At 39.2% G+C, this 27392-nt stretch overlaps 1 protein-coding gene across 1 annotated transcript in view; it reads left to right on the forward strand.

The window, feature by feature from the left end:
- MYBPC1 (myosin binding protein C1) overlaps positions 1–27392 on the forward strand; it is a 103424-nt gene that overhangs the window by 22982 nt on the left and 53050 nt on the right. Inside the window, exon 2 of the mRNA XM_088521679.1 lies at positions 26542–26574. Within this exon, the coding sequence (XP_088377805.1) occupies positions 26542–26574 (33 nt within the window). The remainder of the gene's footprint in view (positions 1–26541; positions 26575–27392) is intronic.

Consider the following 27392-nt stretch of genomic DNA (forward strand, 5'->3'; position numbering starts at 1 on the left):
CAAAGCAATCAGTATGTAAGTGGACTTGCAAAAAATATTTTGGGATTTTTTTGTGCTATTTCTGGGACAGTTACGGATTATAGGAATTTCAAGGGCTTCATTCGTACAGGGTGAACGAATGCATATTTCTAACAAGAGCAAATGCACTGAATTCTTCTAAAATGAATTTACCAAGCTATAGTGAAATGCTATATTTACATAGGAAAGCACAAAGAAAGTACAAATATGACAAGATCAGAATCCTAGTTTATACTGATGAAGGAATGTTCTCCTTATCTCAAGCCTCGTTGGCCAATGCTAGAGACAACATACCAGAGTACTATGCTAAAATGAGCTGTGGCGAATCATGTGCTCTTCTGTAAACTAGAAGTAAATTGCACCTGCTTAAAGAACAGAAGAAGTGTGGCCAAGGACACTTCTGCTTGCTACACTGCACCAGGCATTCTGAGTTAGTTTTCAGTATCAGGTTGCATGTATACCCAGCATAGGTCTTGCTTACCTAGGCACAGCTCACGAGGGGAGCTGCTTCCAATTTCATTTGTGGAAGTAAGAACAATAATCTGAGCTGCAATGTCCCTTTCCTCTCTTGACTGCAGATTCATCTTTCAAATTTCCTCTTAAAAGCAAAGAGTGAAATAAACTCTGGCTCTCTTGAAGTCAGTGGCAAAACTCCCATCGATTTTTTTCTCTTTTAGCAACCCTCATCTTATTTTTTTCAGATTGATTCAGCAAAGCTGTCAAAAGAACAAACCTGCTCTCCTTCTACCTCCTCCTGCTTTGCCTGCTGCCCTGACCTAGGGGCTGGCTGTTGACTTTGGTGCCCAGTGCCTCAGTGAACTGGAATTTACTGTCAGAAAGGAAACACTGTGACTGCTATAGGACACCATGGGGCATGTGTTGCTTACACAGTAATGTCACTCTTTGGGTCATTCTAAGGCAGAAGTTAAAGCTGACAAGTGGTGTTTATCTGTCAACGACAGCTCGTACATGCCTTGAAGTGTCTCCAAGATGACTTGTCTTGGAAGAAGAATGCAATCGAGACTCTAAAGTTTAATCTTCACTCGTCTTACTACATAGAGTAAGACCCCATTTGTGGATGCTACATCTATACAGAAAATATTTCTCATCGTTTCTCATCCAAGGTCACATCTCATTTACATGGCAGAACAGTAAAGTGCATGACACTTTAGAAGTAGGTCTATAACGCTCTGATTAAAACTGAGCTGGACAAGTAGATCCAGGTATCTTTCATCAATAACTAAAAGTTCAGCAAAGATATCAGACCAAAAGGATTGCCTTTACAGATCAGATGGCTGCCTAAAGAGCGATAAGTATCTTGAGATGCAGCATTCTGGATGAATGGACAGAGTGCAGCCTCAGCAAGTTTGCTGATTACACCAAACTGGGAGGAGTGGCTGATACACCAGAGGTCTGCGCTGCCATTCGTAGGGACCTTGACAGGCTGCAGAGATGGGCAGGGAGGGACTCCATGAAGCCTAACAACGGGAAGTCCTTCACCTAGAGAGGAATAATCCCATGCACCAGTACAGGCTGGGGGCTGATGCGCCTTTGCAGAGAAGGACCTGGGAGTCTTGGTGGATGACAAGTTAACCATGAGCCATCAATGTGCCTTTGTGGCCTAGAAGGCCACCAGCCTCCAAGGCTGCATTAGGCAGAATGCTGCCAGCAGGTCAAGAGCAGATCCTCCCCCTCTACTTAGCCCTGGTGAGGCCACATCTGGAGTGCTATGTCCAGTTCTGGACTTCCTAGTACAGACATGGAACTGCTGGAGAGAGCCCAGCTTAGGCCTATGAATATAGTTAGGGGACAGGAACATCCTTCTAATGAGGAAAGACTGAAAGAGATGGGCCTTTTTAACCTCGAGAAGAGAAAACTGAGAGGAGATCTTATGTGTATACAAATAACTGAAAGTGTAGAGAGAATGGGACCAAAATCTTTTAAGTGGTCCCCAGTGACAGGATAAGAGGCATTGGGCACAAAGTGAAACACAGGAATTCCTGTCTGAACATGAGGAAAAACTTCTTGACTGTGAGAGGCTGGAGCAGCGGGTTTGGACTAGATGATCTCTAGAGGTCCCTTCCAACCTTAAGCATTCTGTGATTCTGTGTGAGAGTGGCAGAGCACTGGAACAGGTTACCCAGAGAGGTTGTGGAGTCTCCTTCTCTGGAGATCTTCAAAACCTGCTTGAACGTGATCGTGTGCAACATGGTGTAAGTGACCATGCTGTGCCATGGGGTTGGACTGATCTCCAGAGGCCCTTTCCAATCTCAACCATTCTGTGTTTTTTCCATGCTGAGGTATCCCTCTCTCTTGCAAAAGGAGAAGGTGTATTTGTTTTACGATTTTAGTCTATCACTTTATGGTAGAAATTGATTTGTTATTTTTGCTGTAAGAAAGGAAAAGATGTCTTGGATTAACAGTGATGTCAAAAGAACCCAAACAGAAGGTGATGTCAGGATGTTTTGATTCTGCTGCAGACATGGAGAACAGCATTTTCAGACCTTGTGCAAGATGAAGGGGAAGTGGGACTTGAGAGGATCTTGGACACTTAGAAACCTGATTTCTAGAGTCATGTTTATCAGATTCCCCTAGTGGCACGGAGGGCTCTGTCAGCCCCTGCTTTATACCTGTTTTCCTGAGGCTCCAAAAGTAACTTTCCTGGAGACTCCAAAGCTCCAAATATCAGATCTAGGGAAAGGCGTAGAGAGACAAGGATACCAACCAGTTCGGCCACCCACCCACATGGAATGGGAGAAATAATGCTTTGCAATCCATCTCCAGTATATTTCTAAATGTTTCAGTTATCTGCACTGTTTCAAATACAAGACTGAAACAAAAGTAACCCTAGTCTGAATAAAGAAATTCTCATGTGAGATGAGAGAGACATTTCAAGATGGGTTTGAATCTGTCCAAGCAGAGACTTGGCTGTTTCTTATATTCTATCTTAATGCCCTGACTAGATATTGCATGTTATTTTGAGTTTTATATCATCTTTTTTAATTTTATTTTTGTCAAGGTTTTGCCCCATGTGGACGGGGAATCTTTTCTTATTTTCCTCTAAACTGATCGTTTCTGCCCAGCATTCTTGTTTCAATGAATCAACTTTTCTCAAGTACCAAGAAACATTACAGTTGATTTTTTTTTAGATAATTTTCTTGACAAGTCATGTCTCAAATCTTGTGAAGATCAGGCCTGATCTTTTGGCTGGGTGACAAAACAAAGATTTTTCTCTGGTAACAAATAGACACCGACTTACTAGAATAGACACTGGAGTAAGTGAGAGAGTTCACTCCTAGGAATAGCAGCAAAAATGAAATTATGGATGCAGATCTAGCAGCTGCAAGAGCAAATAAGTGTTTGGATGGATGTCCAAGGGAATTTATTAAAAGCAGATGAGAGGGGATGATTTAATTATTTTATGCCTTAGTTGCTGTTTGGAAAGTACTGAAGGAGCTGTACAGAGTTGAAATAGGATACTTGTGTTTTGAAAGGAGACCAGAGAAGGGCAACAAGATTACTTGGGGCAGGAATGGATGGGAAAGACTCAGAAGACTTAGTGTGTTTGGTCTCTGAAGTGGTAGATAAGAGACCTTATGGTGATGCACAAAATAAAATAAGTGATGAAGATGAAATTTGGTCAGAATGTGTTCACTATACAGAAAAGTAAAATACAAGATAGCAAGCTAAATTAGGGAAGGAGTTATGAGAAGGCCCTTTTTCACCCAGAGCCATGAGGCGGGTCATGCAAAATAGTAAATGCTTTTAGTAATAGGGTAAACCAAGAAAACAATGTTTGGGAAAACCACAGCCTCCAATGCCCTGAGGTACAGAAGGTGGGCTGGAAACAAGCTGGAGCTTAGTTCTTTCCATCTCAGAATTGCTGAGGAGGTTCTGGCTCAGTCATTTGGTAGCTCGCCTGAGCTGAGGTCTGAGGGTGTCCATGGGCGATTCACAGCCCTTTCACTTGCTCTGAATTTGTGTGTTCAGCACAGAAGATGCTTAGCTAATTCACAATATGAGTGAATTAGCTTCTACTTCAAAAGCAGATGAAGTGTCCAAACGAATGAAGTCTGTCATCTCTGCCAATAGCCTAAACAATGGTTCAGAAAGAATTGGGGATGTCTCCTGAAAGCACTTATCGACCTTTTTAAATTTTTCTGAATAGTGTATGTGTACATATTTGAGGCAGGGATTGATCTGGGGATTGGATTGAAACAAATAAAATGTGTTTTACTTTCCCTATGAAAAAACCTGATTCCCTCCTCGGTGCTAATGCAAGACACATTCAGATATGAACGCCTACATCTACTGCGGTGGCACCTGTAGGTGAAATGCAAAGTGAATTGCCTTTGCATCTCACAAGAGTCCATTCAGGAAACACTGTGCTGCAGACAACCAGCCAAGAAATGCTCTCTCATCCCTCTCTCATTCCACTCATCGGTCATCACAATGTTTATTGCCTGAGTGGGGATAACAGCTGAGGAACAACAACAAAAAAATAGTCTCTGCAAGGTTTTTAGGTTTGTGTATACAGGGACTCCCCAGTCCCACCACAATCAGACACGGGTACAAAATCCCCAGTTACATTCCTAGGACAGCTTTCTGTTTGATTTCCAAAGACAGGAATTATTTCAGTGATGTAAGGAGGTTTATCTAGATGGTGATATGAAACAAAGAGGGTTTAGGTTCCTGTAGGCCTAATAACCTTTCTCTGTTATTTTGTGAGCACCTGGATCAGTCAAATAAAATATCGCAATTAGCAGGGCAGAAACCTGGTGCTAAGAAATAGCAGGTGGCAGTAGTTTCTTAGAGAGGAATGAAATTTCTATCCCATATAAGGTATAAAGTATAAAAAGAATATATAAGAATAAAAAGCCAGAAAACTTAGTTGGGAAAACACTTATGCGTGGGCAGGAGGATAATCAAGCAAGATGACCTGACAGGCCTCTTCCATCTCTGACTCCTATATAGGGATGTCAAGTCTGTTTTCCATAACACTTGAGTGTATTTAGTCGGTGTGCAAACTGTCTAGTAGCATTTGCTTCTTACTCATGTGTGGGAAGACATGTTTTAATAGTGTGAAACCTTTGAGGATCTCCTTATCTCTTCCATTAATTGCTACAGTTGTGTCTCAAAATCCCCAAAGGGAGTGAGAAAATAAATCCTAGTACCCCTGATTAACTAGACCTGCATTTCCATTGCCTACATATTCATAGCTTAAGTAGGAGTTTAAGAGGAGGGCAGCCCAAAGGCTTAGTTTAGTGGCTCAGTGCTACAGATTGTATTTCCATTCCTTCTGTCTTGTTTCCTGGCTTGGCAAACAAGGCTTTTTGTATCTCCTGGATGAGTAGAAGGGAGAGTAGCTCCTCTCTCAGCAAGCACCGACCTCTCCAGTTAATGAGGCAGCAGTGCTGAAAGGGACTCTAGAGTCTCTGTCGAAGCCCAAATGAGGATGGCAACACAAGAAAGTATAGAGAGTATAAACAGAGGGAAGCGTGGAGCACAGGAATCCTTTTTCCTCCTTAATATCACAAAGTATTCTGCTTCTCACTCCTTCATTTTCGAATATCACTTTCTCTCAAAAGAGGAAAATAATGTGATTTTTAGGCATACGTTTCATATTTATATTCTCCTTTTGCGTAGTGGAAAAAGGGCAAACGTATACAGGGAGTCCCTATAATTTTGCATGGCTGAGGAGATTCTTCAATAGTTTGGCAGTGGCCTTTCGTACAAGCTCTGTCTGCATGTGTGCGCGTGTCTGTGTGCTACAGAGAGGGTTGCTGCTCAATTTAGAAAGTTATAGATGTTCTCATCAGCCCCGTGCAATGCAGCAGAGATTCCTTCCAAAAGCCAAGAGAGCCGAAGCCACAGACAACAGATGTGAGAGGGGTTCCCATAACTGTCAATTTTCAGAGTGTTTGCACTGAAAAGAGAGGAGGTGCTATTTTGATTGATATTTCAGTTGCAGTATATAAAGCAGAGGAATTCTTCTCCCCCTCTGCTTGTCATACTGATCTGCATCCTCTTTCAACTGGACTTGGGGCTACTACTTACTGTATCTGAAAGACTGAAACTCATTGGGAATAAAGATTTCTTGTAACAATGCCGGAACCCACCACGAAAGCTGGTAAGCATAAAAAACATAATCCGAGCATTTCTTAATTACATGATTTATGAATACGCACAAAAATGCCCTGTATACCATCTTGCATGGTTTAAATAAGAAGTGATATTTTAAAGAGAAAACCTCATAGCACCATTATACAATCACAGATTGTTGCTCCTTTTAAGCTACAAAATTAATTTCAGGCAGGTGTGTAGCACAGAAAAACTTGACCTTCAGCTATCTTAGACGAAAACAATGGTTTAGCAGAGATACAAAGAAATAACTTATTTGAGCAAATATTTCATTTACTTTTTAAAGACTAAAGATTTTTATAGGGCATTTAGTGGTCTCTATAGCTAAGATAACTTGACTCCGGAAAACAGGATATAAACTGTTATTCTTTTTTAAAAAATCAGCATATACCTATATTTTTTATTAGTGTCTTGAAAATAAGGTGGTTGTTAAATAGAAGCAGAGTGCTTGTGAATCAGATTTAAGTTTTTGGTAAAAAACAATCTATATGTATCATGCATAAATAAAGAATCTAGCAAGCTTTTCTACACAAGTCAAACCTCAGTGATATACTTTGCCACACTAGAGAAATTATTGTGACAATCTTTGGGAGGATAACAAGACCAACAATATGGGCTGCTTTATTGTATTCTTTTCTGCAGTAAAGTTCACAGAAATCAATCCAATTCTGTAGTCTGTTAGCAAGATACAAGTTTCCCATTGGAGGCACAGGTAACATAGAAAATATATGGAAAAAGTTTGGAGACTATTAATTTATGGCTTTTTAAAAACTGACCTTTATTTTTTACTGTTTTGGAAATTTAAACTAAATAAGCTTCTTACAGTTACATTACTTCTCCAGCCTTTGATTTAATTTTTTTTTTTTCATGCTCAGTCACTTTGAGAAATTCTGGTAATTATTGTTTAGCATTGACAATATGCACAGCCTTTATTAAATCATAAATATACAGACTGTATACTTCGGAAGTACAGGGGCTTATAGACAGGTTCCCTAATGCATGCCCAAAATGCAAAACCAAGTTCATTCTTAAAGATATTTTTTTGGAAAGGAGTCGTGAAATAGCATTTATTTCTCATCAGTTGTGAAATATCTGGCAGGTCCATATTTGTAGAATGAATAATTACATTTGATTTAACATTGACACATGAGTAGAATTTGCTTTATTTTTGAAATATTTTCTAGTTTTGTGGAAGGCAGGAGCAGAGCAACTTTTATGAGCATTTTACAGTTTCAGCACCTTGTTGGGGTTCAGACGTGAAAACTAAGCTTTTTGCAAGATTGAGCCTTAACCAAGTAGTGTTGACAGACCAGCATGATCATTTTACTTACTGGCTCTCCTTAGTGCTCGAGGACAATGATGGATGAAGTCTCTCTCTGAAAATAGCTGCACCAAGTGCATGTATTAATACAAGAGCCTAATCCTGTATATCAAGCTTAGAGCCAAGCCCCTTCTAAAGTGTCTTATTTGTAATGCAAATGATTTACACATGTATTAAGTGTCCTTTTTATTTGATCTTATTTGCCTGGATGTTGCACAGTTTAATCTGAATGCAGTCTGTGACTATATATATAAAAAATGAAACATTTCTGTGATTTTAAAAGAAATATAATATGAAGAAAATTTGTATGGAGGCTCATGTTTTTAAGGATATCTTTCTGTTTAAGAATAGATTGCTTCAAAGATGTTCTTACAACACAATGAATCCAAATGCAATTCCCAGGTTGTGTTAAAAAATTAGCTTAGTACCTTTGAACATAAATACATACAAATGCTTTGGGTTGAGTCAGTATTCGGTGACATAAGACAAAATATTAAAACCTTAGGTCCTGATGAAGCTAAAGTTCCCAGATAAGAATGAACTCTGGAAAACTGACACATACGGGTTGTAGAGTGGTGCCTCCTTACTGCACTCAGCTCAACTGCAGTATTTATCTTGCTATAACTAAGAGGTTGGCTGGTCCCTAAAGTCATCTGACAGATCAGCAGTTCACTTGAGTGGGTAGGAGTACTTGTCATACTGTACTAGTAGGTTACTAGTAGTAAGGTACTATTAATAGTACAGTACCACTTCTAGTTCTGACAGTCAGTCTACCGGTGAGAACTTAGACCACCGTGTCTGTCAAATGCCTGTTCTCAATGCAGTTCCCAACATGTGAGGGGTTGAAGGTAATTAATTAATAAAGATTCACTTTGGGCTATCTAAACTGACTATGCTCTGGCAGGCACCACTGGAAGGACTGAGAAACGTTTGGGGAGCTGGTGGGCTAACTGAAATAAAAAGGAGGAAAAAGGGAGGCATCACAGAAGCACCTTAGCAGTAGGTTTCTTCTGCCATTTCCAGAAGAAGCAAGCTACACGAGAGATCCCATGCCCCTTACTCTCATAGGTCCTTGTAGGGTTAAGAGGAGCAAGCAACTGTGAAATCAGAAACTCGCTAACACATGAAAATTGAGAAAATCTCATTTATGAGATTATTGCATTTTATGCCACTGGAATAAATGGCTATATTTTGCAGAGGGAGTAATGTTGCAAACTCCCAGGCTTTTCTCAAGACAAATGCTCACTGAGCTATTTTAAGATTATTAGATTACCCAAGTGGGAAATTTCCTGATTTGGTGAGAGGGTAGCCCCACAGTGCACACACTCAACTGAGAGAAGGTTGTTGGAGCTCTTCAGCTGACTGGAATTTGTCTCTGTACACACCAGATTCCATAATCAAGGATTTAGGGCCTTTGTTACTCTTAGAAAGTCAAAGTCCTGTATATTTTATCTGCTGTGGCTTCCTTGGGGTAAATGGTTATGTCATTGTAAGACAGTTCTGTCTGTTTAAAATTTCTCACTCACAAGGGGAAGACTACATCCCGAGTAGTCCCGTCCCGTTTGGACATCCCGAAAACTGTTCCCAGTGGATGACTAGGATCATCAGGGCAGTTACCAGTCCAGTTAACTTGAATAGCCTTTAGTTTTCCAGGTGGCTAACCAAATAGCCCTCCGTCATATAAATACTTCCTGTAATTTATTACAGCCAATCCTCTTCTCTCCCCTTTTACTAATATTCATAATAAGAGATGTCCGTTAATTAGCTGCCCTCTTAAACTGTCACAGGCCATGACATTTGGCCACGCTCTTGTAGAAGTGCCAAGTCTATCAAAAGCAACAGTTTCAAACTATTTGTGGGCATCATCACACAAGCACAGATGCAAGTCAGTCTCCAGTGGGCAGCTCTGTAAATTTGCCATATTTATTCTTTCCAGGCTAGGAAATAATTCATGGTCATGAGTTAAGTGACCATTCCAAATTTTAAGCCAAGAATTTATGAACTGACTGCCAGTCTCATTTCCTAAAGATTTGAAAGGTCTACTTGAATACTACCTCGAGTATCCAGCTTTTCAATGGGAACTCAGTCAGGACCAGGAATGGATGAAGATCATTAAAGTATAATTTCTTTCAACACCTTATTTTCAAACTTAGATTTTTTTTTCACAGCTGAAAAAAAGGTAAATGGAAATTCTGTTTAAGTATATGGGTAACCTTTGTCAAAACTAACCTTGTTGATAGAAAGTTTTCCGAAAATTCAAGAACCCAGCATGTGAACATCGTAAAAGCTTGCTTAGTGCTTTTCACCCAGAAGGCTGGACCTGCACACACATTCTGTTATGGCACCAAAATGGGCAGTGCAGCTGCTGCTGTCCTTGCTGCGCAGGCACATGCTTCGGTAAGGCACCAGGAAAACATCTAGGCATTTATCTTCTGCCATCATCGCTTTCCCCCTGCAGGACCGACTGCAAAATGCATTCTCAGTATTCTAACTGGCTCCAGTCTTGGACCCCACTCACCCAGAAAATGGGTCCGTTCATGTCAGGTATTAAAATGATGAGTTCTGGTGGCAGATTTGCAATGATACTAGCATTGGCAGCTCTCTAAAGAAAAATTTCCTCTTCTTTATGTGTTGCAGGTAGAAGAGGGAAGGAGGAAACCCTAACCCCTTATCTTATTTTCCCTATCAATTCTTCAGAAAGTTTCTCTTCATCACCTCTAGTAATAAATTTAAAGCCTTTACAAATAGAAAGCAAACTTACGCCTAGCTATTGTAATTGGATCTGACAGGGTGGACCTTGCTGCCATGCTGAGCTCTATAGCCGGGTGTCCTCCTGCATGGATCTTGTTGCATGTTGGAAGCTGGTTGGTTCTTGGACTGTGTATGTCCTCCCCCAGCTAATTTCCAAGTGGTGCTCCCACACTTCCTTCGGAGATATCAGTCTGCCTCTGATTTGTTTTTTGACCTTCCGCCTCCACCTTTCTGAAGTTTAAGACTCCTTTTCCAGTTACATTATCTTGAAATATCTTGTGGGCTTGAAAAACAGCCCACACTGGCCAAAAAAAAATCCCCACATCGGTTTGGTTTGGGCCTTTTTGTTTGTCGTTGTTGCTGTTATGGTGTAAATTGGAGGAAAAGCATTCTATTTTCCTTATACAATACAATTCCTTTTATTTTAATGCAATCACATGTGCATAATTATAGATTGGCCTGGCTTGCTGAGATTCTGATCGAGTGGAAAAGCTAACCCGCTGTGTGTGTAAAGCAGTGCGGCTGGCTAGGCACAGGAAAACTACTTAAAATAGTCTCACCAAAATCAAAAAATCATTGAGTTCAAGGGAAAGAAGAGAAGTGGCTTTTCAGCAGGCCAGAGGGTGCTTTGTACTTGGCAGAACTAAAATGAGCAAATGTTGCCTTCGTGCCTCCCTGTGCTGCACCTGTTGGGAAGATAAATAAAGGACTGCCCAGTTCTTTCCCCTCATACCTCCTAAATATATCACTTAAGGAGAGCTTGCTGAAAAGAAACATGCCGCAACACCCTCCTGTTTCATGAAAAACTGGGGGAGATCCTCTGGTTTAGTTTCAAGAATCAGAGCGATTTGATGAGATTTTGGTTATCAAAACATTAGTAAATTCCACACACTTTAACAGTCCATGGAAAAAAATATGTAATACAACATAAAAGAATCTGTGGCAGGAAGGGGTATCCAAAGAAAAGCTTGAATTGAAGAACAGTAAGTTTGAATAGAAATTATGCTAGAGCCTCTGAGAAAAAAAAAGAAAAAAAAAAGAGAAAGAGAGAGAGAAAGAGAGAAAGAGAGAAAGAGAGAAACTAGACCCTATGCAGCTACTTTAGGATAAATAAAATTAACAAATTCCATTAATTCTAGTGCAAACTCAAATGCCTAGCTCAGTGTAGACACATTCATATGCCTGTCCTTCTTGATGAGTACCTGAAGCATAAAACTAGATAGTAATTCTTTATAATTTGCTCAATGAATGTTTACAAATTTTCTGCAATGAGCAGTTTTATAAGATCAAGTGCAGAGCACGCTACTTCAGAAACCTTTGTACATGAGAGTTAGAATGCTCTTCTTGGGCATGACTATTTGGGCCGATTGAGCAGAGGACGGTGCAGGCTTCTGTAATGTGCAGGGGGCACGACCAGCAGGCTAAGGGTGCTTCTATTTGTTTCTCCCTTATGAGATGGAGCTGTTTTTACTTCCTTTATTTCTGATAAGGTGGAGCCAATATATTTGTTTCATGGTTAAACTGAATTTTTAGATCAACAACAAATGAAATGAATGAAATGTATTTTTTTTTGTCAATGAGGAAAAAAAAAAGAAAATTGGATTCCTTTTTAAAGCAATCTGAATCCCTTTTTTTTTCTTCTTTAACCTACTCCCACTTCCTCCAAAGCATTAAGCTTTTGGACAGATGAACGGTTACATCCAGATTTTCTACTACAGATGATTTTTATGTTAAGTAATAAGGCACTTTTTAATATTCCACAATGTGTTCCTGTAGCTTTCAGGAACTTCCATAAATTACTATTTCTGGAATTTCCTCTATTTTGTCAGGTATCATTTTGGCTCCTTTATCCCACTGAACTAACAGATGGTTCAGTGCCAAGCGTAATGCCCAGAGTTTTGCAAAGATGAAGAGGCTTGCAGAGGAGAGTGCATTCACAAAGTGTTTTGTTTTTGTCTTCTCTCCCCCATTATACATGTCTATATTTCTAATTACTTCTTCACAAAGTGACCAGCGGGACCTAGACTAAATGGGACAAGGTGGCTCCTATCCACACCACTTAGACATCCCTCTTCTGGAGAAGGCTAATAATATCTGCAACACTTTGTCAACTGTCCCGGTGTTTTTGTGTGCATTTTCAGTTCAGTTCAGTTCAGTAAGCCAAAATAATTTGTTGCCTCCATCGCAGTCATCTATGGTGATGTAAAACACCGTGGAGATAATACCTGTTGTGTGGTAGTTCTGGATAAGGGGTAACTTAGCATGTTAGACCTCCTAGAAGAGTTTTGGAGAACCGTTAAGCAGAAAGAGTCAGACCTGGCACCAGTCTCAGTCATGCTGCCTATAAATAACCTCAAAGTAGTAAACCACTGTGAAAGTCACCCATAGGCTTTGTCTTGGAGAAGCGCCTTATTCATTCCTGGAAAGACCCTCAGGAGCAAGATAGGTTGCAAGCAGTGGAGTGCATGCACTTAAACCCAGTACAGAGGAGCACTGCGAGGTGACTGTCATTTGACAGTTTAGAGGCCTCCTATGTCCCATTTCCGTCTTCCCAAAAGTGTAGTCCGTACAGCGCAAAGGGAATCCTGCTGTGTCTTGCAGCAGTGGAGCATGTTCAAGAGAGCCATGCTCTCCCTTACCTGGAGATTAGGATGCGTTTCATTGCATAATTTGCTTTCCTTTGCCACTACGTCTAATAGAAAATAGCATGTGAGCTACTGCTTAGGACAGTTACCCTTATAAGTGATGGCTACAGCAAGTTATTTTGATCAGGTGATTATTGCAAAAAGCTCTGCTCTAATTTAATTCTCTGGAGGATCAAATGGTGGTTTTAGTAAGTGTCTGAATGCGTTGCTCAATAGCACCACAATGCTTCCTGTGAGGGATCTCTATTAAAATACACACTCTCAGGTCTTTGTAGGCTCAGAATACCTTCCTAATTTTGGTCATAAATACTGGGAGTATGTTGCAGTCACACACAGACACAGAGGAAGAAAGATTTCCTTCTCATATAGCTTTATGTTTGTAAATTTTAACTCTATGTGCACAGGCATAAATTGGATAGAAATTTGTTCCACTTTCTACTCAACCTACTGAGTGGAATGTTCTGGGAGCAAAGAAAAGGCAAATCACAAACCAACTCTGAATGCTTTTTTTTTTTTTTTTCTTTTTTTTTTTTTTTGAGCTGGAGCCATGCCCAAAATGTTGTTCTGAAATTCCAAATTTTGTCCTTTCTCAGATTAAGAGTTGAGAAAACTTCACTGCCTTGAAGTTCTGACAAAATTAAACAGAACATAGTTGCAGCTAAAGCTGAAAGAGACTCCAAATGAAAGACTGCTTGGTGGGATATGACTTACTTGTTAATCCTCAGCTCTCAGTTTCTCTGGTGTGCTAGTTTGACTAGAGAGAACTGTTGCTATAGATAGTTTTTGGGTAGTTGTTGAATCCAGGCTTTGGACATTTTTGTGTTCATTTTCATTACTTTCTGCTACTGGGTATTTTCTATGCAAAACAAATGCACAAATTATGGTCCCTATTACCAGTTCTGTCCTGCTATAAAGAATTAAAACTTCATTTTATCTGTACTACCGTGTAATGACATTGGGATTCTTAAAAGCTTAACTTTTTGTGCTAGTGCAGTGGGACCTTTCGCTCTTTTCTGACCTGTAATGAAACATTTAAAACCTTCTGCACCCTGGAATATGTATAGCGATGCATTTCTGTTTCTTTTTTTAATTTTTCTTTTTTTCCAGAGCTCTACTGAATTTTCTGGGATGTAAAGCAGTATTGTTTCTAGCAAAAATTGCAGAATGTGCTTGTGCTTGGTGAAGCGCAAATGTCTGTAGCTAGAGAGCTCTAGGAACAGTCACACAAGAAATACCATGCAGATGGAGTAATTCACTGATTAATAGCCTCTAGGTCTCATGCTGTGATATGCGCATAGATACAGATATACATACACACTTTTGGCATCCTCTGTTTTTATAAGAACATAGTATCTAGGCCAAAAACCTTATTTTAGACCCAAACAGGAGCTGTAATACCAATGGAGGCTGTGGCTGCCACTCCTCCACAGATGCAGACTCCAGTGAAGGCACAGAGGGTCAGATGCCTGGTGACATTTTTTCCATGGCATTCCCTCCAGCCTTACTAATCTTTCATCTAAGCTTTCCTTAGCCCTATTTTTAAAGGGGAAATCTGACCTCTGTCCTCTGCCCCTTCTTCTTTGCCCTTGTTTTGCATTTCCATGTTTTGCTGTGAAGCTTTCTCTCTTATCCAACAGGTTTTTTTTAGCTGAACAGAAAGTATGTTCAGCTACCTGTGACTGTGATTTATAATAGCTTTTAAAATGCATTTCACTGTGAAGCTTTGTGAGAGCCTTCGTTCACACATATCACTTTACTGATTTACTGATGCAAACTCTCACAGTTTGTCTGCAAATATCCTGGTATGATGATATCCCAAAAGGCAAAGTTAAATGATCTAAGTGAAAGTTATAATTCTTAAGTTATCAAATGTTTTATCTTCATTATTACAGGAAGAGATTGAGGGGGGAGAAAATGTAAATATGTTAACAGGGAATATACATAGTGCACTATGCATAATACTCAAAGGCACATATGTCACTTTCAGGTGCATGATCCACATCTGCCTAGTGCCGTAGGTACCTTGGATCTCCTAATTTTCACCTACAGAGAAAGTCCCAGTGTTTTTTCAATAAAGTTTCCACTGTGTGCTTGATTACGGGCATCTGAGCCACAATAACTGTATATATGCAAACATGGATAAAACAAAGCAAAACAGCTTAAGTCAGTACACAGAAATCCTTTTAACTAAGCAAATTTCTGAGTCTGAAAGTGATTTCTGATTCTTCTAGTGTTTGGCACCAGCAATGCTGCAACTCTGTTACAAAGCTCTCCTCAATGGCTAATTATGTTTTTAAAAAAAATCTTCTCCAGACTTAGAAGTCACCCTCGGTTTGCATGTACTGGAATACTAGCATGCACAAAAAGCAGAATTCCCTGAATTTCATAGCCCATAGTTATGAGTTGCCCTTAGTAAGCTAAAAAAAAGTGGATACTACTACTTTCTTTTCTTCTTGGTAAAAGAGGAAAAAAAATACTGAAAATACGTAAATGTATATAAACTCAATTGATATGATTAAAATATTTGCTTTTGCTTTTTTTATTATTTTTATTTTTTTCTCCACAAGCCTGATGACTGAAAATTAGCATTTTTTTTTTCAAGTAAGAAGTAGAGGATTATTAGTGAAGCTATTTCAAACTATTGTTAATCACCAGGGCACCTGACAGCCTTGATCGTGGTTCCTTGTTACAGTACTATTCTGTAAGACTTTGAGGGCTGAATACTGGAGTGCAGATGACAGAGGACAATTCTTATCTAGAGGAAGTCTGAGAAGACGCTTCCTTCTTGAAAAGATCACAGAGTATCAGATTATCTGTCACCCACTATCAAATAGACTTGAAGCAAATGTTTTTCTTATTTGGTATTTGGACACAGTCATGGCACATTTAGACACAGTTGTAGTTCATATTACTTTGAAGAAGAGCTGATAACAAGCTGAGAAATTCAGTCCTGGGAAAATCCCATCATTTACATGTTTGCTTTTCCCTGAACCTCAAAGAAATGTTGTCATTTCAAAAACTGTGGAATGGGAATTCCAGCAGGTTTTCTTTTTGGACTGCTGAAATATTTTATTCTGCAATTTGATTAAAAAGAAATCTCTCACCACTTTTCAAGTTTCCTTGTAATTTATTGAAATAAGTTAGTTTAGATGAATAAACATCATCACAACCTTAGGCAGATGTTGTCATTTTCTCCTAAGAGCTGAGCTAAGTGAAATGATTCTCTTCTGATGTCCATATACTCACATGACTGTCAGGGCTAACTAGGCTGACTTGGCACATGTGCTCTGAATAATAGGAGACATGGTCCTTTATAGAATGCTGTCCATTTATGAAGAGCATGAGGCCCATAGTGCAACTTCTATGAAACAGTACTTCGACTAAACTCCCTTTTCTTGATTTAGAATGCACTATTTCAGGATAGTACAGTGAAACAAGGTTTTGCTGATTTCAGTCAAACAAGGGTTCAGATAATTTTATTTTTAGTTAGAAAAAACTCTCCTAAGCTGACTTGAAACTTATCTGAACTTTCTAAAAGGAAGTTCTTCCCTGGTTAAATTGATTTCACAAAACAACTACCCATTCAACTTTATTACTGACTTTTATCCTATAACTTTCATTCAAAATGCATTGTTACATTTGAGAAATAACTTACTGCAGGTCCTGAGTGCCAGTCCTTTATTTTCTGAAGTTTTCATTCCAATAACCCTTGGTCTACTGTGTTTTACATCTTTCAGAAAAGAAGTCAGCAATATTCACTGTAATGCTATATTTGGTATCATATCATAGTGTCTTCTGCTTACATTTTTCCCAAGAGAATCTCTTGAATCAAATGAAAATATTTACTTGTACAGAAAAATAATTAGCAAACTATAGCAAAGAATGATAGGAAATTGGGAATAAGGTCTATTTGTTATCATTCTTTTTTAAACTGGGTCATTTTTTTTTCTCATGAGCGACTTCATTAATTTCCATAAATACTTAGAAAAGCTGAGTTAGATTTGGCTTACTTTAACAACATTTCACTTGGCTGAGCTCAGACCTCACCAGCAGTGATTCTGGCATCTTTCCTCCTGTAAAGGCAGCTGGAAAGAAGGCAAGTACAAAAATTTCGAAAACTTGATTTCAAAATAGTTGTGTAGGCAATTGAGCACATAAAAAAAAAAGTTGCAATATTAAAAGAGCCAAATAAATGTTATGTGTGCCAGATATGTACATTTTGTATTTATGCAGAAAAGGTTGTTTTTTGAACATGGGAACAAAAGTGTGTTATCTATGGATTTGTGTATTCTTTCATGCAAACACCTTCTTCCTTCTATCACTTTAACAATTCATAAAGATGATGCTAACTGTTCTCTACTTAGCAATTTGTTTTCACCAAAATTGAAGAGCTGCATGTCTTTGATAATACTGTGGTGATATTTGCTTAAATTGGTCCATAATTTAAGTATTTTTAGGGAGACAAGCAATGATTTGTAATGAGTCCTTTTCCTCAAAGAAACAAGTTAAGACATATTTTTTTACCTAATGGGAAAGTGTTTAAAAAAGATCTTCACAAAAGCTCTGCGTGATTTCACTGATTATTTCCTGAAGGGCATCTCTAAGCCACTGTAGATGATTCTTCAGTCTCAGCTTTCACACTGGAGAAGTTTTATGTCATTGAGACTGAAAGATTCGGAGTGAAAATTAGCCAAATAACAAAGTTGTTTTAACATGAAGACAAGAATCAAAACTACTCTGACTTCTTTCTTTCTGTAAAACAGAATCATAGCTGAGGTTGGAATTGTACAGGCAGAAAACACCAAAATATGTAATGTTAGCCAGTTGTTTTTACAAAATAAAAATAAGAAATCTGTTCATAGTTCCATGGGTACAACTTCCATCACCTAGGTTTAAGCACCCATCTGGCTGGCAGCATTTACACAACCACTCTTCTGCTTCCACTCTTTAAGAGTAGCCAGAACCATGCCATGCTCCATGCTAAATCACCTTTAAAGGAGCCCTCAGTTTTTTGTGAATAGATAGATGAGGAATTTCAGGTGAAGAAAATAATTTTAAATTTATATAAAATTGTGGTATGTACATAGAAAGGGTGTCATAATAGATTAAGGGTACAGTGGCTCTGTGTGGAAATTCCACAGTTTTCACCATGAAAAATATTGTAGAGCAAATACCTATTCAGAATTTTTTTTCAGTGACATTTTGGATTGCATACGACATATTCTAGAAAAAGTTTTGCACTGTCCAAAACAGAGCTTAACATTACAAGATAACAAAAGATCAATATAGCCACAAAAATATTCAGGCCTAGAGTATTTTTCAAAGGCTTTGCAGGTAAAACAGTATTGACAAAGACTTCTAGTAAAGTGCAGTTATGATGGCCAAACAAACTACTTCATCAGAATATTTAAATCACTTTGGTAAATACTGTAAGACATTTCCATAAAATCTTTTTGCTATGTAGATGCAGTAACCACTAAAGCTTTGCCTACATGATTTTGCAGTAGAGATTACTTCCCAAAATTGCAGTTCTGAAAAAAAAATCTTTAAATATGAAAAAGAAGACTGTGAATGTGAAAACCTCAGTGGAAATTTGCCAATCAAAAAATATCAGCAAAGTGTGACTGTCAAGTTGCAGTCTGCTGCCAGACTGTGTCTGCTGACAAGCATAAACATAAGCACAAATGCTCAGCAGCTATTTTTTATAGCTTCATACAGAGAAGAAAGATACAAAATAGGAAATTTAATTAATCCATGTTGGTGCCTTGTGGGCCGTGTAAGTTAAAAAAGAGTTTGAGAATGCATGGCAACTTGATAACTAGATTAAAGCCACAATTTTTATTTATCTATTTTAAAAACTGCCAACCCTTCAGCAGCCTTCTGGTTTCCAACTACAGTACATAAGCAACCTCAAGAATGCCCACATAAGATTCCAGTCTTGCACTATCTTATGAGGGTGCTCTTGTCTAGATGGGCTAGTTGTACTAACTCAAGAGAATATGGATACACAAAAAGAAATTACTTATTTTCAACGTTATTGCTACAGTTCTTAAGTTATTAGACTGTGGTGTAGATAAGTGAAAAGCGAGGTGGACTGAATACTGGCTGAACTGCAGGACTCAAGTAGCTGTGGTGACCAGCACAAAGTTTAGCCAAAGGTTATTTACCCTGTGTTGTCCCAGAAGGGCTCCATGCTGATCCAGTACTGTTTAATATCCTCATTACTGACCTCAGTGATGGAACTGAACGCACTTTCACCAAGTTTGCAGATGATACAAAACTGGGAGGCGTGGCACACCTGCGGGTTCTGCTGCCATTCAGAGGAACATTGACGGGGAAATGAGTGGAACCTCATGATGTTCAACAGGAGAAGCACAAAATGTTGCACCTGGGAAGGAGTAACCCCAGATACCAGTGTAGGCAAGGGGGCAGTTCTGCAGAAAAGTATCTGAGGATCCTGATGGACAACACGTTGACCTCAAACCAGGAATGCCCCCCAGTGACAAAGAAAGCCACCAGTGCTGCCATCAGATCAAGGGAGATTATCCTTCTCCTTTGCTCAGCCCTGTTGGGGCTGGACACACCTGGAGTGCTGTGTCCATTTCTGTGCTCCCCCATACAAGAAAGACAGATCTACGGAGTGAATGCATTAGAGAGCCACAGAGATAGAGGGACTGGAGCATCTCTCTTATGAGAAGAAGCTGAGAGAGCTGGGACTGTTTAGCTTAGAGAAGAGAAAGCTCAGAGGGATATCACCAATATCTGATGGAATTCTTCTCAGTGGTGTCTAGTGACAGAATGAGGGGGAAGGGAGACAAACTAAAGCAGGAAATTCTGTGTGAACAAAACAAAACAAAACAAAAACAACAACAAAAAACACCACTTCTTCACTGTGAGTGTGACTGGACACTAGAGCAGGCTGCGCAGAGACGTTGTGGAGTCTGGATGCCTTGGAGATATTCAAAAGCTCACTGGGCAACCTGCTGTAGGTGACCCTGCTTGAGCTGAAGGGTTTGACCATATGATCTCCAGAGGTCCCTTGCAACCCAGCTATGCTGTGCTTTTGTGATTAATTCCTATATGAAAGCAAATTCCTTGTAAGAAATGAGAAAGATGTGCAAGCACAAATATGGTCACATTTGACTTAACATGGCCACAGGAAAATGGGCAACTGCAAGGAAAACAAACACTTAACAAATTATGTTTTCTGTTCTTTATTCACTTACACAGTCATGAATGGGAATGAAAACAAACACCAGAGTGCCCAATGGCACTGCAGCTCCTCAAGTGATCTATAGACTGCTGCGTTGTTGTCTACTCTACAGAATTCATTATTACTGCAGTATTTGTCCAGGTTTTGGTCCTTCAGTCCTCTCTGTTCCTCAGTGAACATTAGACGTTCAATCTATAATGATTTGATCTAAGCCTGTGGGCCCTGAAGTTCTAATTAACTTCCTGAAACGGTTCCTGAAAATGGGATTATTGTAGGCAAGACTACATCTTGGCACCAGTTATTATGTTTGCTTTGGGTTTGTTTTTTTGTTTTGTATTGTTTGGTTTTGCTTTGTTTTGTTTTGTTTTGTTTTCTTCAAACTTAAATTCATTAGGAATGATTTAAGTTTAATCATAGGTAAACTAAATATTGAAGCAGAGTCAAACTTTATCTCGCCTTCAGCGCCCAACTGAAGATTCATTACTGGATTATGAAGCTTTTAATAGCTGGAATACAAAAATAATATCAGTTACTTGCTCTTTTTATTACTCATCAGAAACAGCCAGAGAGAGTCAGAACAAGCATTCTTATCACTACATCATTACTACAAGTGGAAACATAAAATTAATAAATTTATTACTCTGATTCCATCATACTGCTGTCCAGAGGACAGTCTAGTAGACAGCCACCAGAGCTCTGCTGCTTAGTCAGCTCAAGACTTTAGAAAAATATATAAAAAGGGGTATCTTTGCTCTCAGGATCCAGGGCTGAAGTTTGTTTAGAATATCTTCTGTAGCTTTATTTTAAAGGTAACATAAAAAACAGCCATAAATATTCTAAAACAAAGGTAATGTTCTCAGCTGGGATTGTATTTTATTCCTTCCTTTCAGACTGGAAACTGTCTACAGAAATCATACACAAGTATGCTTAAAATAAAATTATTTCTCAGTAGAGAACTCAGACTCCTGAGGCACAGGGACAACCTTGTTTATAGGATTGTGCTCCAGTCTTGCAAAATGATGAGTATTCTATTATTTATTGATAAGAATAGTTACTTCAATTTAAATTCTTAAGTGGCATCCTAACCTGGTATTGTTTAGTATGGAAATGCTCATCATGTAATCTCTGTAGTTTTGTTGAGCAAGTTATAATTCATATCTTCTAAAAGACGGCTATGGCTTTTGATCGCATCACTGATGCCGCTGTAACTCTATGTTGGCCTGGGTGAAGTGAGCCAGAGAAAATGGTTAAATAGTTTTGGGTGGTTCGTGCTCTCCAGAACTCCTGTTCTCTCCCCGTTTTTTTTGCACTAACAGTGAGGGAAGTAGAGTTCCAACTGTGCTGCTGAACACACGGTGAGGTTTCTTGAGTAACTGCTCCACATTCTTGGTCCTTCCCTGCCCACCTATTTCCATGGAGCACCTCCTGCTCCCAGAAAAAGCAAAATGGCACAGCTGCAGGTCTATCTTTTTACAGGGATTGCATGCATGGAAGAATCCTTACACACGACAACTGCAGAAGAGCACAGGGGAGCCGTGTTCTCTCCCCAAACTAGTATTTTTTCTATTTTTGTCTGACTAATGGAGTCTGCGCTTTAGGAATGCCTATGTAATAGTTATATTTATCTGATTCCTTGAGGCTATGTCCTCAAGTTTAATACGTCTACTTAAGGCTGACACCAGTCAACAGGTCCTTGTGACAAAAAGCATAAAGTGACCATCCTTGTGCTCTTTGGCAAGTCTTTGAAAGTTGCTTTAATATGCTGTTTTACACAGACAGATATCATACCTTTATCCATGGTGATGCAGCTACAGTCGTGGTTTCCCTTTCATGTAAATGGGATTAAGCCCTCTGGTCAGAGTGGGTGAGCTCCTGGTTCCCTTGGCGGTTCAATCCAGAATCTTTGCTTAGTGGCAACCAATCTACATTTAAGTGCAGAGAAAAATAAGTACCAGAGACTTTCCTCCTCCCTCCTGTGAATGTTCCAGCCTGGGGATGGTGAAATGCTATCTTTAGACTTTGTGCAAGCCTGATCTAATACTCAAGGTCACTTCCTTCACCTATGGGGAAAAAAAAAAAAAACCCACAACTCATTTTCCTATATCATTGGGAATCTTTCCTAAGCCTACCCAAAAGAAATCTGCTCATGCAGAGAGGGTCTGAAGATGATAAGTGTTGTGCAGCTGGACCTCTTTCCCGTTGCGTTTCTGGTAGCTCTCAAGTATTCTAAGTTGCAAGTCTCAGATACTTTGGTTCCAGCACAGTGGTAAAGCAGGACCTAGGAACTGTTTTAGAAGTGTCAGTTGCCTCATTATGTTTACAGTCCAATGTGAAAAGTAAATGATGTGAAAATGATGTCAGGGTGCTTCCATGCTTGTTGTGGTCTCAGAGGGCAGTGGAAGTGGGAATTTAGAGCCTTTGAAAATTGGCCTTCGCACATAAGCACCCTGCCAGTTCCCTGCTGAAGCTTCTTGTGGTTATTGTAGGTTAGATGTCATTACAGTCAGACCTAAAATGGAATTGAAATTTTAAACAATGTTAGTCCCAATTTATCAAGGTTCTTAAACATTTCCATAACTTTAGCATATGGGTGACCTCATAGAATTTATTTAAACAGAGTTATCTATGTGCATAGCAAGAGATCTTAAGTCTCATTTTATCTGAAAAAACTGAAGATGGTAAATATGGAACAGTGCTAAGTGATGGAAAATTATTGGTGATGGGTCAAGTTGCATCCCCTGCTGGTTTTCAAGAGTGTATGTGTGCATGTATAATTATAAATCACAAACCAAAATGTCTTGGCTCTAAGTGCTCATATCCTATGTCAAACTGGATCATGAATGCATCTCATGACATGGCTGAGACATGAAAGCATTTCTGGAGATGTTATCTAAGTGACAGTTGTGCTTTCACTTTATTTGCTAATTACGCTTCTTGATATACTATACTTTCTAAGTAGCCTTGTAGAAAGCAATGCTAAGTTAGTTCTTTTTCTTGCTGCAGTCTTATAGTCAGCTGCCTTCCAAATTTCACATCCAACAAATAAACCAAGATCTGCATTTGGCATGACACAAGCTAATTAAATGCATCAATCTTGGCTTCTTAAATAAAGGACAGCATAAAAGCAATGGTTAGCATTTTCCTCAGAAACGAAGGGAAAAATTTAGTTACTGAGTAGCAGAAGGCCTGGTTGACTTTGTGGTATCAATCCAGTATGTCTTACTTGCATTGCGTCAACAAGTTACAAAACAAATCAAGTTTCCCTCAGCCATCACTCTCTAAAGTCTTTTTCCATGATTTGGAACCAGATTTCCAAGGTCTTGATTCATGGGACCTTCATGAGCCTCTTTGCCCTGTAGCTCAAGAGGCTCGTTACAACCCAGTGAAGAAACACGTCTTCTTGGGGCTGAGGACGCCCGCTAGAGGCAGGAGCTTTCTGGCAGTGAAGGGCGCCTGACAATGCCCCGACGAAGCACCATATTAGGCAATGGTGCTGTCAAGAATGGCATTTGGGGACTCCAGCAAACATGCCTCCTGGGAAAGGCACACAACAGCGTGCTGCTGGTTGAGAGCACGGAGCTCTCTCCTGGCTGACAAGCCTTTGCCAGAGGTCAGCCGCAGAGGGCTGTCATTCTTTGGGGAGGTGGAAACTGCTCGGTGCTATTAATGGGTTTTTCCTGGCTGTCCTCAGGAATGGAAGCGTAAACCAAGCATGACCATGAAAGGGGTCACATATAGCCAAAAGATTATGCTAAAGTATCTCCCCACGTCTCTGCCACCCACAGTGCCTGAAACGCTCTCCCTTCCTTTTGCCTCCCATTCCATACTGCTGGTCTCACCCCTCAGCTCAGCTCTTGCCTCAGTTCTCCCAGCATTAGCTGCACAGCCTTGAATTGCAGTTTAGGAAAGAAAATATAGATTTCTTTAAGGGTCTGGCTCAGGCATCATCCCTTGTATGTAAGAGATTGAGCTTAGACTATGCTACTAGTGTTTTAGGGCTGGTCTGCACTGTAGATTTTGGCTACCCTTTGTGCCTAGTGCTAAGCAAGCCAAGACTGTAAATCTGTGCAATTTCTGACCAATAAAATAATGGAATAGGAAATCCTGTGTATTTGCAAAACTGCACTGTGACCAAGGTATCTGGTTTTGGTCACAATTGGCGACAATATTCTACCTCTGAAAAGCACAACTTTGTGGAGTGGCTGCATCTAAGCCATGAGTATATAGTGTACTGATTTATACCAGCAATAAGGTTTCTAGGAGAAACATGGGTTTATTTTTCGTGCAAACTCCTAAAGACAGTGACTTTTCTCTACTTCATTGCACAAATTAGACTGCTACCCTTAATAATATCCAAACCTTAAGTATGATTTTTCTGAAGTATGCTTTATGAAGTATGAAGTATATTTTCTTAAGTATGATTTTTCTGAAAATTTTCTGCAAAAAAAGACATGTGACTTCTTACCTGTATTTGAACAGAACCCCAAGTTGTGCCTAATTTCTGTAGGAGAGTGTTCACCAAACTAGTCATTATTTGTTGGTAGTCTGTAGCGACACAAATGGGCAATCTTTCATAAAATAATTAATAAATGAAATAATGTAAGTGAAAACAATTAAAAATGCGGCTGCTTTGAGGATAGAGCAAGCCATGAAAAAACTTTGAAAATGAAATAAAAAGCTCAAGGCCAGTCTCTTCAAAAGCTCATAAGCTTCCTTCCAGGCCAGGACAATGCTTAGAAAGATGAGCTTTTATATACATACATATTTATTTGTGTATGTGTATATATATCTATATATACATACACATTTCCTGTTTTTGTTCTGGTGAGCCAGGGTCTTCCATGCCATAGAGATATTGTCAGCAAAAGCAGTCAGAAATTATGTGGATGAGGAGGCAGTTGTTGCAAGAGATACTTTTTCTCTTTGGATGTTATCCACCTCTGACTTACTTGGGCAAATTTATTTGTTTAGATTAAAACATGGTTCACAGAGGTTTTAATTAACATAGGGTTGTGACTGGAGATTTTATTCTTCCTTTGGGAGTTTAGACCAAAAGATGTAAAGCAAAACTTAATATCTTACTAATTAGATCAGAAAAATAAACTGGCGTGAATCCAAGTAAAACTATTTTGTTATAATCAGAACATGTATCTGTTGGTCTTTAATATACATTCTCTTTTGTATCCTGAACGATAGGTGCTCTGCTCAGAACTTGCAGTACTGAGCTCTTTCCCTGTGGCCATATATCTCTTTAGATTCTCTGCACTGATTTGTTATAGTGTCTACATATGTGTGTGAAAGTTCCTAAATGATATCAAATTTACATACTCAGCTTAAAATTATCTTTGTACTGAAAGTATTTCTCCCTTTTAAATGTTAAATGAATTTACAAAGAATGGAAAGCATGTTTTTAGTTATATTTAGACCTGAGGGCAAAGGAGTAACCTTACTAGCATTTCTGTGTGACAGACATTGAAACTTTATTTCCTGAATATGTCCTGAGATGGGGTTCCAAAGGTTAATACCCATAACATGACAGGGGTTAGTGTCAGCCATCTACTATTACGGTTAAAAATTTTAACCTTTTAAATCGTTGCTTGTTGAAAGTAATTGAACTATAAGAAGATGCACTATCTCCAATAACTATTCCTATTTTCAACCAGTCACGAATCCTCGTGCTTTTATACTTTGACAATAAATTTCCTTTAATTACTTTAAAAGTAAACTTTATCATGTTAATATAATTTTATATTTTTATATAAATATATATATACACTCTCGTATGTCTCATCTTAAACAATGTTTTTAAGTAGGGTATAAAATCTGGTTTCTATATCACATATCCAAAAAAAGGAAAGTGTTCTCACCCTAATTTGGATTAAAAAATCATGACAGAAAGAGACAAAAAGACACATACTGTAGGTTTGACACAAAGCAACTAAGTTGGTGTTTTGCACTTTCTGCTTGCAGAAATACAGAGGTGGCAGCTGAAATATGAAATAAGGAAGACCATAGAATTATAAAAATACTGGTTTGGGGTGAGGGCTCTGGAGGTCTCTACTCTAGCTTCCTACTCAAAGACAAATTTCTGCTGTCACAAGATCAGGTCGGCCATGGCTTTGTTTGGTTGATTCTTTTAAAACTTCGAAGTGTGGGTATTCATGGTCTCTCTGGATAAGCTGTTACATAGCTGCATTACTGTCATGGTAGAATTTTTTTCTTAATGAAAGTCCCAAACTGTGCTTTGTGGCCATTGGCTGTTTTCATATAGTCAGGTCAAACCAAGGAGGGTTTAGAGTCCTTCTTCTTTTTAACTGTCTTTCAAGAAGGTGCAGGCAGCAAATTGAATAATACAAGCTGTGTCCAAATTCAACAACCATATACCAAATGTGTGAAGAAAATACTTGCTTTTCTTGAAGCTCAATAGTTTTTTTTCTTTCCTCATTTTTCAGAGACTGAAGTTGAAAATGCGCCACCACCTCCAGGTCAGTGTAAAATACACTAACTAGCTCTGTAAGACTAACAAGAATATTGCATGAGCAGAGATGCTGCATTTGTGCTCATTGTGCCTGTGAAAGTGAGGGGATGGTAAGAAAAGTAAGAAAGCCTGCCTGAATAAAATGTTATGCCTGCACTTTACCTGAGAACTGCTCATTTCTTAGACTTAAGTTTTGTTTAGAAGAGACTTGTTTTTTCCATGATAAGACAAATGTCTTTTGGGATGCAGAAAAAATACAGCTGCCTAGACTCTGTGGTTAAATTTTGTTGTCTTCTTTGATGATAAACATTGGCTAAACGGTATAAGAGGGATGTGGAGCTGCTGGAGAGAGTCCAGCGCATGGCCACAAGGATGATCAGAGGCCTGGAACATCTGCCCTACAAGGAGAGGCTGAGGGAGCTGGGCCTGTTCAGCCTGGAGAAGAGAAGGCTGAGAGGGGATCTAATCAGTGTCTATAGGTACCTCAAGGGAGGCAGTGAGGAGGATGGTGCTGGCCTCTTTTCACTGGTGGCCACTGACAGAACTAGAGGTAATGGCCACAAACTGAAGCACCAAAAGTTCCACAGGAACTTAAGGAAAATTTTTTTAACAGTGAGGGTGACAGAGCACTGGAACAGGCTGCCCAGAGAGGTTGTGGAGTCTCCTTCTCTGGAGATCTTCAAAACCCGCTTGGACGCAGTCCTGTGCCACGTGCTCTAGGTGACCCTGCGTGTGCAGGGAGGGTTGGACTAGATGACCTCTAGAGGTCCCTTCCAACCTTAAGCATTCTGTGATTCTATGATTCTATGAAAATATTCCTTGTCA

Source organism: Tinamus guttatus, unplaced genomic scaffold (genome assembly GCF_059628265.1).
Source record: "Tinamus guttatus ecotype Peru unplaced genomic scaffold, ASM5962826v1 Tinamus_guttatus_pri_ptg000125l, whole genome shotgun sequence".
NCBI lineage: Eukaryota > Metazoa > Chordata > Aves > Tinamiformes > Tinamidae > Tinamus > Tinamus guttatus.